The sequence below is a fragment of the Lytechinus pictus genome, chromosome 13, assembly GCF_037042905.1.
Source record: "Lytechinus pictus isolate F3 Inbred chromosome 13, Lp3.0, whole genome shotgun sequence".
Lineage (NCBI taxonomy): Eukaryota > Metazoa > Echinodermata > Echinoidea > Temnopleuroida > Toxopneustidae > Lytechinus > Lytechinus pictus.
This window is the reverse complement of record NC_087257.1, coordinates 3,164,334-3,177,039: the sequence shown is the minus strand read 5'-3', so window position 1 is coordinate 3,177,039 and position 12,706 is coordinate 3,164,334. Positions and strand designations below refer to the sequence as shown.

General features: G+C 36.0%; 1 protein-coding gene across 1 annotated transcript in view; it reads right to left on the bottom strand.

The window, feature by feature from the left end:
- Positions 1–12,706, bottom strand: part of LOC129274759 (deleted in malignant brain tumors 1 protein-like) — a 72,853-nt gene that overhangs the window by 20,074 nt on the left and 40,073 nt on the right. Inside the window, exon 14 of the mRNA XM_064108511.1 lies at positions 1,616–1,783. Within this exon, the coding sequence (XP_063964581.1) occupies positions 1,616–1,783 (168 nt within the window). The remainder of the gene's footprint in view (positions 1–1,615; positions 1,784–12,706) is intronic.

The window sequence follows — 12,706 nt, the reverse complement described above, 5'->3', positions numbered from 1 at the left end:
GTTGCACGAGGGATTGCGAGTGGAACGGTCGCATACATGCGAATGAAATGGTAGTGCAATGTTGTAAGCCGTTGCGATCGGTCTTGCAACAGTCTTATGGCCCATATTATTATCGCAACCAGTCGCAAGACAGGTCTCTGTACATGTAGGTCGCTTGCACATGTGCAAGTGTTGCACGACCTCCAGTCAAGTAAATGCGACTACTTAGTTGTGCCATCTCTCGCACCAAGTCGTACAACGTTGAACAACACTCGCACGATGATCGCCCGACCGATGGTACGACCCCGGGTACGGCCTGATGCGAGTGAATCGATCGTATTTGATCGCGTTCGGATTTTGAACATGTTCAAAGTTCAGATGTGACCAGCCACGACCACCTCGAGTTCGTGCGACCGTCTACAACGACTGCAGGTGCTCGCAAGACACCAAGAGATCGATCGTGCAACAACAAGAAAAAACTGTTGCAGGCGGTCGTAAACTGGTCGGACGTCAATTGTGAAAGGGGCTGAACGGTCGCATACATGCGAATGCAACGGTAGTGGAATGTAGTAAGCCGTAATTTCGATCGGTCTTGCAACAGTCTCATATTATCGCACCCAGTCGCAAGACTGGTCTCTGTAGGTCTCCAGCACATGTGCGAGTGTTGTACGACCTCCAGTCGACTAAATGCGACTATACTTAGTTGTGCCACCTCTCGCACCAAGTTGTACAACGTTGAACAACACTCACACGATGATCGCCCGACCGATGGTACGACCTGTTGCGAGTGAATCAATCGTATTTGATCGCGTTTGGATTTTGAACATGTTCAAAGTTCAGATGCGACCAGTCACGATCACCTCCGACCACCTCGAGTTTGTGCGATCGTCTACAACGACTGCGAGTGCTCGCAAGACACCAAGGGATCGATCGTGCAACAACAAGAAAAAACTGTTGCAGGTGGTCGTAAACAGGTCGTACGTCAATTGTGAAAGGGGCTTAAACATATCACGCCATCATCTAGCATCTATATACACAAAAGAACTCGTATTAATTACCCTACATTGTTTGCCGATCATCCTTTTGGTGGGAACACGTATTTCAATAGATTCATTCATGTAATGATAAGCGATCAAAGCCACCATTACCACAAGTTTGAAAGAAATAAGTCTGCTCCTTCAGTGAGCACCTGACAAACCTTCAAAAACAAATGCTGAGGTATATGACGCACGTATTGTACTTAGATAGCATTTGCCTAAAATTGAAATGTTATTTAAATCATTTTCATTCCTTATCTGATTACCACAGCCTCTTTATTTCATAAGGGTCGAGGCAGCATAAAAGAGGAATCTGATAAAAACGAGCATACCACTGACACTTGAAGCCGAGTACCTATGAATCCCTTATTCATGTTATTTACTTAGCATGATGCCAAAAGCTCTCTATTTTGTACTTTTGTAATGATCTGCCATAAGTTAGAACTGTACTGTGGTTCATAAAGAAATCAGTTCGACTAGATGCTAAAACGAATTCTACGATTCGCCCTTATCACGAAATCTTTAAACATTAGTTCCTAACTTCCATTGTAAAAAAAAATGCAGTCACGCATCAATGTTTTCATTGTTTAAAAACATACTTGCACGACGGCATCTTCTGTTAAGTTCTGGTATGATGCAAATCCAGCGATACTACTCAATTTGTCAGAGACGGACTGCAAAGTTTCTTCATCGAATCCAGCTGAAGTTTCTGTGATATCTGCCAATTCTTCTGATATTCCTTCTATATTGTCAGTCGTGATTGTTTTCTGTGAATACATTTTTAAGAAATAAAAGTATATTCTGGAAACAAAGATATTTATGTCAATAAAATGCATGTATGTCATATATGTCATCAATTTTGACATAACGCTTTATTCAACGGATTTATGTAAATATTTATGTTTAAGTAGCATGGCCCGGAGTTGACAAATAAAGCATTTGTATGTGAAAAAAATATAATTTCATAAAACCACTAAATTACCTATTTGCTTTATTCGTTTGATGTCTAGCATCATTCCACCGGCCTTCATCTACCCGGCCGGCGAAATTATTTTACTCACATGTATGAGTTCCGGACCCCAATATGAATATTCATGACTTGCGTCTTCGGAATAAAGAGTACGCATGTGCGTGGATTTCATCTTTACAAAATTGTAGTCGTTCACGTTGCGTGCCATGAATGAATCAACACCCTCAACTTGCCGGTACCCTTTAGGCCTTAGCTAAGATCTATATCTAGATCCAATTATTAAACACTTATCAAATTGCCATTAATGAACAGACAAATGTTCGGCTAGGCTATAACTAGCGTAGGCTAGGGCATTAACTTTATCTCATTGGCTTAACATTAGTAAACGTAAAGTTCTGAATCAAAGATAAATACCAGTTGTGGTAAAGATCTAAAAATTAGTTCGAACAGAATCCAATGAAATTACACCAAAGTGTTTGCATGTATATGCAAAAAAAATGCCGAATAGATCTGAAAGAAAATGCGTAAAAGTGCTGAGAAATGAGCAAAATTAGCACGGAATTCCATCAAATGTCGGGTATTTTTCTAAGCAATATTAATACACTGTCCTTCATTTGCTTTTTCTGTAATAGTGATCATCAGAATTATCGATTTTGATTTTATGATTTTGCAAAGATAAGTTTTCATCGATTTACCAGATCTAGATTTTGACAATTAGTCTCGATTATAGAAAGTCTAATTGTTTGCTGCAACAAGATCTACTGTATTATACCTTTACCAGTTCTAATTCTAAGTTAAATATGTAAATATGACGTTATTCGGCTGCAGACATTAGACAGGTCCAGATTTGAGATGAAGTTAATGCCCTAGCCTAGGCGAGCCATAGCCTAGCCTAGCTTAGCCTAGCATTTTGCCTTGTCATTAATGGCAATTTGTGTTTAAGGATTGGATCTACAGTGCCTATCAAAAAAGTTTACACTTAGAAAAAATCCTATGAAAATATATAAATTTGTAATATCCTGAAGATTTTCCCACATTTTAACATTGGTACAGATCCATTTAAGCAAATGGCGATATAACTCAAAAAATATTTCCGCTTGAGTGAGCACCACTTACTTTTGAAAAGTTAGTGAAAAATGATTTGCGCAGAACTTTGAAATAGTTATGCGAATAAAAGTAGACCTTAATCCAGAAGAACACGTTGAATTTAGCTAGTAAAATTGATTTGAAGATATCTTTTACCTTTTTATCTTGTTTCCTTACCCAAAACACTTTGGAGAGTGCATTACGCCCCACCTTATACTCCCCCACACACCGAGGCCATCGTCACGATACTTGCTTTACACTGAGCTGATTTTGGCGTAGGCTTGATTTTCATTTTGTTAATCATTGTCAAGCTTGGAAAAGTGTGGAGAAACAGGTTTTAAATGAAAAATGAAATGTAAACCCACTTTAGATAATGAAAACTTAGTGAAAAAATGCTGGAGATCATGTCCGATATAAACTTTTGTTCAGATTTAGTTATGTCCTCAGATTCAGCTGGCACAAAAAGGGTAAAACCCCCGTCACACTAGAGGCGGAATGAGCCGGAATGCCATCGGAATGAAAATTATTGGTACATTCCTGGATATTCGAAGCGCGTTCTAAAAATTCTGACTGTATTTTGAGTGCATTCCAGACATTCGGGTCCATTCTTGTGACCGGCCCGAATGTTTTGCTCATGTTCAAAACTTTCGAAGTGCATTCGAAGTGGAGAAATATCGAACGACATTCTTCTTCTTCTTCAAGCTACACTGCCTCCTTCAATCCTGAAGATTCTTGCAGTATTGTAGTACCGGGGACCGGCAGGTGCAATACACCGGGTGAACACCCTACTCTTTGACGAATAGTGTATTGGTTTTAACGTGCGTAGGTTGTGACTCTCCTATACACGGGACCAACATTTGCGTCCTTTCCGATGGACGGAGTGTTTTCCAACTGCATTCACACCCGCACTGAACACAGCGGTGAGGCACGTTAACACACAACGCTAGCATCAATTTTTGTTAGACGTCTTCCGGCATGCTGCGGGACTCGAACCCACGCACGTTGAGATCTACGATCTTATCCGGAACAGGCGCTCTAACCGACTGAGCTACACTGCCTCCCCATTCGAAGTGCATTCTGACTGCTCTCTGACTGCATTCTAAATATTCTTGCTGCATTCTAACAGCATTCTTAATATTCTTCCTGTGTTCCGACTGTATTCGAGCTGCATTCGACAGTCAATACACCCGGAATGTGCAGGAATCATTCGAGGCGGGATCAAAGGACGTTCTAAGTATTCGAACGACATTTTTGCAAAAGTAGTGAAAATTTCAAATTCCCTCCCGAATGTGGCACGAATTTTGCAAGTTCTTCATTCCGGCTGGTTCTGCTCGATTCCTGCTGATTCCGAATAAGTGTGACGGGGGTATTAAGGTTGTGCTTACTAAGTGTTGAAATTTCAATTTGGGTGGCACAATCGTTACAAAATGCTTGAATGTATCCGTTTTATTTCAATTGACTAAAAGTGCAAGGGCAATGTGTGAGAAATGTTTCGCAGAGTAAGTTTAATTTCGCCCTTTCCCCTTGACACAGCGTGAAAACAAGCATTTCTACGCAAACAGATTTCTGCGAGCTTTACAGAAATGGACAGTGCTCACTCAAGTGTAATATTCTGTCAAAACCTTTACTTTCCTTGGATAGATGAGACCCAAACCAAACATTATGTGTGAAAAAATTACCCACATGTTGTATATTTTTTAATTCCCAGGGCTTTTTCAAAGTGTAAACTTTTTTGATACGCACTGTAGATAGATATTTAGGCTAAGGCCTAAGGGAACCGGCAATTTTGAGGGTGTTGATTCATTCATGGCATGCAACGTGAACGACCACAATACATTTTGTAAAGATTAGGTTTACATTAATGTACCAGATCTAGATTTATGACCATATTCTGTCATTTAGCCTTGATTTAAAAGACTTTCTAGTGAAGCCATTTATTGCCTGCATTTTTCATTAAAATATGATTACATACTTCTCAATGCTTATGTAGGCCTACCCTAGATGACCTTTAACCATGATCATGTGACCTGAAACTCATGCACGATTATCAATGATGCATGATTAACCCATGTGTCCAAGTTTGATTAGGTAGGCGTACATACCTTATTCAAGTTATTATCAGCGTTTATAACCCCAACATGGTCAAAACTTAATTGACCCTCGAATCTTCGATGGTCATTGACCTTGATCATGTGATCTGAAATTCAGGCAGATTGTTCGGTGATACATGATTATCCTCATGTCCTAATGTCATGAGAGCGAAGTTGGCTCAGTCGGTTAAGCGTCTGCCCGTCGAACCAAAGATCGTGGGTTCGAGTACACCCCGGGCGGATGACTGAAGCCATTGCGTTGTGTGTAAACGTCTCTCGCCTGTTTCATAGATGCAGGCTATGTTACAGTGGACCCTCGGATAGGACGTTAAATGGAGGCCCCGTGTATAGGAGAATCACCACCTTTGCACCTTAAGAACCAACTGCACTCTTCGAAAGAGCGTAGGGGGAAACCCCAGTGTAGTGGTCCACCTGCATTCCCCCAACCAGTTATATCGGGAGGAGAGACCAGCAGGTCAGGGTTCTGTGTGCGCGCCCTTCTAGGCGACCCAGACTGGCTGGCTCCTCCAAAAATGCTCCTTTGAATGTTTTTGACAGATATATGGCGCTATACAAATGCTGTGCATCATCATTATCATGAACTAGGTCCATCATTGGCGTAAATCCGTGGGCTCATACCGTCGGCGGTCTTCCGAACCGTCGTATCAGTCAATTTTGGTCCAAAAATTTTTGAGATTTTTGCATAAAATGAAAGTACATGTCCTGCTCTATTCATAACTAACTTTCTAGGCAGCAATTCATTTTCTAAAATATGAGAGGATTTTCACGGCGATGCCATACAGATTTTTGATAAAATGCGCAAGTCCCATTGGAAACGTGTACTGTAACAGAGCGATACGTTTTGACCGCGACCGCGATTTCAATGCGCGCAGTCAGCCAAACCGTCGTATCGACACTGGGTACGCGAAAAGCGATACGACGTTTTGACTGATTGCGTGCATTGAAATCGCGGTCAGTCAAAATGTCGTATCGCTTTTTCCCTATGGCGTGTTTGTACAGAGAAAATCTAAACCGCTCAAACCGAAATTACAAGCAGGTAGCTCTTTTGTATGAGGCGCCGATTGTACCAATATTATATAGAACAATTATTTGTTATATAATCATTATTTATTAAATAATAACTATCATTTATATATAATTTACATTTTATTTGTAAATAATTACTATTATATAAAATAACATTTCTAATTATTTATATATAATTCCAAATAATAGTTCGACATTCCATTATTTATAAATAATGATTATTTGTTTTTCATTATTTATAAATAATTATTATTTGATTTTCATTATTTATAAATAATGATTATTTGTTTTTCATTATTTATAAATAATGATTATTTGATTTTCATTATTTATAAATAATGATTATTTGTTTTTCATTATTCATAAATAATGATTATTTGTTTTTCATTATTTATAAATAATTTTTATTTGTTTTTCATTATTTATAAATAATGATTATTTGTTTTTCATTATTTATAAATAATGATTATTTGTTTTTCATTATTTATAAATAATGATTATTTGTTTTTCATTATTTATAAATAATAATTATTTGTCTTTTATTATTTATAAATAATGATTTTCGTTTTTCATTATTTATAAATAATGACACTACATACTTCATTATTTATAAATAATTGCAATTCGTTTTTCCATTATTTATAAATAAGTTTTCTATTATTTATAAATAATAATTATTTATTAACAATGCCAGTGCACATTTCTTTATTTATAAATAATTTGTTGAGTTTCCCATTATTTATAAATAATGATTATTTGTTAAATGATGAAAACGTCTACTTCATTATTTATAAATAATTTTTTTCGAGTGCGCCATTATTTTCATTATTTATAAATAATCATTATTTAATGTTCGAGTTTTCCATTATTTATAAATAAAGATTATTTGTTAAATAATGAAATATCTACTTCATTATTTATAAATAATAATTTTGTTTCAATATCCCATTATTTATAAATAATCATTATTTATAAACAATTTTTACAGTTTTCCATTATATACAAATAATCATTATTTATATACAAATAACCATTATTTATTAAATAATGGAAAACTCGCTATAACATGCAAATGTGGGACCGCCCATGATATGAATATTCATGATGCGATTTCCTTTTTCGTGATTTTTCTTCACAAATTTTTGTCCGTTTCCTCTTCATAATGGCATTTCTTGAAGCAATTTTCTAGGGATATGGTCTGATTGTAATATTCTTCATTTTCTATATAACTTCGTCTTCGTAGAAATATCAAAAAGCGACCAAGCTTGTCATTTGAGCTTGGTCGCGTCGCTGTCTCGCATTCAAGATTTTTTTAGAAAGTTTACGCGCGTCCTGCTCCCCCCCCCCGGAAAAAAAATTCTGCATAAGGCCATGATGATAATGTGATAAAAATAATGAAAATGAAAAGTATATATAAATCAATGGTGCCATATGCTCTTTTTCAGCATGGCCGTTCACAGAATTTCTTTCGGGAGATGGGGGCAGACGCGCGTAAACGCTCTCAAGTTGAAAGCGAGACAGCGAAGCGACCAAACTTGTCATTTTGGCTTGGTCGCGTGGTTGTCTCGCTTTCAAGGTTTTTTTTTAGAAAGTTTACGCGCGTCCTGCTCCCCTCCCCCCCCCCGGAAAAAAATTCTGCATAAGGCCATGATGATAATGTGATAAAAATAATGAAAATGAAAAGTATATATAAATCAATGGTGCCATATGCTCTTTTTCAGCATGGCCGTTCACAGAATTTCTTTCGGGAGATGGGGGCAGACGCGCGTAAACGCTCTCAAGCTGAAAGCGAGACAGCGAAGCGACCAAGCTTGTCATTTTGGCTTGGTCGCGGGGTTGTCTCGCTTTCAAGGTTTTTTTTATAGAAAGTTTACGCGCGTCATGCTCCCCCCCCCCCCCTGAAAAAATTCTGCATGAGGCCATGGTGATAATGAGAAAAAAAATATAAAAATAATGAAAATGAAAAGTATATATAAATCAATGTGCCAGGCTCTTTTGAGCATGGCCGTACACAGAATTTCTTTCGGGGGGGGGGGGGGGAGCATGCGTGTAAACTCGTTCTCAAGTTGAAAGCGACACAGCCAAGCGACCAAGCTTGTCATTTGGGCACTTTTTGGAGTTTTAAAAGTGAAATATGAAGGCTTTCGTACACACTTTTGGTGAATTTTGTGATAATTTTCAATAGAAAAATAAGTTTTCAAAAATTTAGGGGTCATCATGCCCCCGTATTGTCGTTGCGAGCATTTTTGGGAAAAATTAACTTAACAAAAACAAAAAAACAAAAAATTACAGAAAGTAGAAGGGCCTGATTCACTTACACTCACTCTCTCAGCTCATATGCACTTGATCCACTTCCATTAAGGATCCGGATTTCGGGCTAAATTCCGCCCGACAGTTCCGGGGACCAACCAACGTAATATTTCGATGAAGAGCATTTCGTCGATTCACCGGTCAGTGGATTTCTAACAAGTGGGTCTCGCGTGCTGGGATCTCACTTCTGGGCCCGTATTCCATAAACGAGATAAGCATGCTTAAGTCAAAAATCTAAGCATTTTGTCTTATTTTCTGTCTAAGACAAAATTCTTAGCCAAAACGCGTATTCCATAAAGAATTGGCTAAGAATTTTGTCTTAGAATTTGGCTAAGAGGTTTTGCGCGACTAAGACAGATATAGGATGAATGGCTAAGTAACTTTTCTTAAAACTGCAGAGTCTGTATTTCATAAATACAACATGGCTAAGAATTTAGCCCTAACTTTAAGACAGGTGTGAGTTGTCTTAATTGCTTTAAGACAACCTGGTTTAAATCCAACAAATCATGGCCAATTTTTTTTTTAGAATTTATACCTATATTGCATTTCGAGCTACTTTCTCAGTTTTTAACCGATTTTCATGAAATTTGGAACACACATTGGTCTTAAAGTAAGGAGGTGTGAGAAATTTTTTTTTTGCTTTTTCAGAAATTGTGTTGCCATGGTAACAGTATATTATGGCCAAAATTTAAAATTTAAATTACTTCATCAGTTTTCTACCAATTCTCATGAAAGTTGGCTCACACATTGGATTTGAGGAAAAGATGTGCAAGACACAATTTTGGAAATTGTGTTGCCATGGTAACAGTATATTATGGCAAAAATCAGTTTTCAACTGGTCAATTCTCCTAAAATGTTGGCGCACACAATAGTCTTGAGTTGAAGATGTCTAAGATATACTTTTGCCTGTATCAGATTCGGGTTGCTATGGTAACATATTATATAACGAAAATAAGGTGAAAATCTTGTAGTTCGAACTCCTTCATCTTTTTTCAACCAATGCTCATGAAATTTTGCACACACAATAGTCTTGAGTTGAAGATGTGCAAGACTATTTTTGTCTGTATCAGAAATCGTGTTGCCAAGGTAACAACATATTATATAAAGAAATTAGGTGAAAATCTTGTGGTTTGAATCCCTTTATCAGTTTTACCAATTCTTATAAAAGTTGGCTCACAAATTGATTTTGAGGTGTAGATCTGCAAGACATATATTGGAAAATGTGTTGCCATAATAACAGCATATCAGATCAATAAATGTGTAAACAGCATGATGTGTATTGAACTACTTCTTCATTTTATGACATTGGCCTATATGTCCATGAAATGTAGGTTTTGAGCTAAAATAATCTGCAAGACACATTTTCTCATTCATCAAAATATGTGTTTGTATAACTACATGTATACGCCAAAAAAAGATTAAGACAATGGTCAATGCTAACTTTTGTTTGGCTACATAGAGAACTACATGTAGCTGAGGGCTTAGTTCTAGTTCTAGTTTTTTTTTTTTTTTTTTTTTTTTTTTTGGGGGGGGGGGGGGCTAGACCTCAAGATTTCGAACTACAGCCCCTAGTTTAGATCTAAGCCTAGATCAAGATCCTTTAGTCCTAGAAATAATCCAATGCTAGATCCCTAGCCTACTTCCTTTCTCAGGCCTAACGTTAGATGAGTAGAACTAGACTAGATCTAGCCTACATTTACTATTTTTAGATCTAGAATCTACATTGAGATAGAGTCTACAAGTCTCTAGATCTAGACCTATTACTATGACCCTATGTACACCTAGATTGGTATAGTTCAAGATCTAGATAGGGTCTAACTTTTAGTCTAAGTGAGTAAGTCATTTAGTCTAGATCTAGGCCTAGGTTAGAGATTTCTAGATCAAACAGTAGACTAGATCAGCCAGTCCTAACGATAGGGCTACCGGATAGGCTAGAAATAGAATCTAGAATGAATAGAAGAAAGCACAGGCTAGGCCGCCTAGGCCCTAGATCTAAATTCTTATATAAAGATAAGATAGATGTCTAGACTACTACTAGGACTGGATCTAACTTTAGGCATAGTTGGCAAGCAATGCGTAGCGACAGATCTAGCACTGTTGACAGGAATAACCGTCGTTTCTGGGTATTTATTTAAAAGTTTCTGACATTTACTGTCATATCACATTGGTGAGACTAGGCCAACGTAACGTTAGATTGTTTAGTGTCGTACTCGTAATAGCGGAACAACCAAAATACAGTCGGAGACTGAAGCTTTTGGTCTAAGTCAGATCTATTCTAGACCTACATGTAGATCTAGATAGATCTATCCCTGTCTTAAGGCTAAGCCAGGCTAAGTCCTGCATGTTCTAGGCCTAGACCAATACTAATATAGGTCTATCGTTAGATCTAGGCCTATGTAGCTTCAGTCTCAGTTGCTCCACTACGGCACTAGACTAACAAAGTTACGTTTTGCTTCAGCCTTCAGGAAAGTAAAAAGTAAAAACAATGTTCAATTCTCCTCCAAACAGACGGATATTAGTTGTAGATCTTGGGCCTAGGCTAGATCTAGGCCTAATGTTAGACCCAAGACTAGTCTCAAAAGTTACAAATGTTTTCCCTTAGACCCTAGGTCTACTTCAACTGAAGTAGAATAAAGATGTCGAGAGGAATCTATTCCATTTAGATTTTGACAAACAATACATGAAAAGTAATGAATGGGACTGATACATAAAAAACTGTGCAAGTCACTCGGTTTGGGATTGAAATGTTTTGGTAATTAAAAATATATAGATAATCTGAATAAGAAATTCTTACCATATATGGGTGATGAATGCTCTTCTTCTACTACAATAGTTGTAATTAGTTTCAATAAAATCAAACTTGTTAAGAAAAAACAACTTCAATGACATTTTTGCTATTTTGTTGCAGTCACCCCTGCAGCAGTTTAGAAGGTCATAGAATTTGACTTTGAGACTTTGGCTTAGCCATATCGTCTGACTTGAGACAAATGTCTTAAAGTTTATAGAATATCCTTAGGGAAGATTTCTTAGACAAGCAAAATGCTAAGACAAATTGCTAAGACTTAAGCAAAAAGCTTATCTTGTTTATGGAATACGGGCCCTGGTGTCCACAACACGCAACTTCTATGCCACTATGGCTTAATTTTTCTGTGCGCGACAACATGTAATGAACCCTTGGGTTGTTCCTACGATCAGAGAGAAAAGGTGAAATACACGCGCGCCTACGGGGATTGTGAACTGTAGGAAAAATCGTATAAAATTACACTTTTTGATATTTCTACGAAGACGAAGTTATATAGAAAATGAAGAATATTACAATCAGACCATATCCCTAGAAAATTGCTTCAAGAAATGCCATTATGAAGAGGAAACGGACAAAAATTTGTGAAGAAAAATCACGAAAAAGGAAATCGCATCATAAATATTCATATCATGGGCGGTCCCACATTTGCATGTTATAGCGAGTTTTCCATTATTTAATAAATAATGGTTATTTGTATATAAATAATGATTATTTGTATATAATGGAAAACTGTAAAAATTGTTTATAAATAATGATTATTTATAAATAATGGGATATTGAAACAAAATTATTATTTATAAATAATGAAGTAGATATTTCATTATTTAACAAATAATCTTTATTTATAAATAATGGAAAACTCGAACATTAAATAATGATTATTTATAAGTAATGAAAATAATGGCGCACTCGAAAAAATTATTTATAAATAATGAAGTAGACGTTTTCATCATTTAACAAATAATCATTATTTATAAATAATGGGAAACTCAACAAATTATTTATAAATAAAGAAATGTGCACTGGCATTGTTTATTAATAATTATTATTTATAAATAATAGAAAACTTATTTATAAATAATGGAAAAACGAATTGCAATTATTTATAAATAATGAAGTATGTAGTGTCATTATTTATAAATAATGAAAAACGAAAATCATTATTTATAAATAATAAAAGACAAATAATCATTATTCATAAATAATGAAAAACAAATAATCATTGTTTATAAATAATGAAAAACAAATAATCATTATTTATAAATAATGAAAAACAAATAATCATTATTTATAAATAATGAAAAAAAAAAATTATTTATAAATAATGAAAAACAAATAATCATTATTCATAAATAATGAAAAACAAATAATCATTATTTATAAA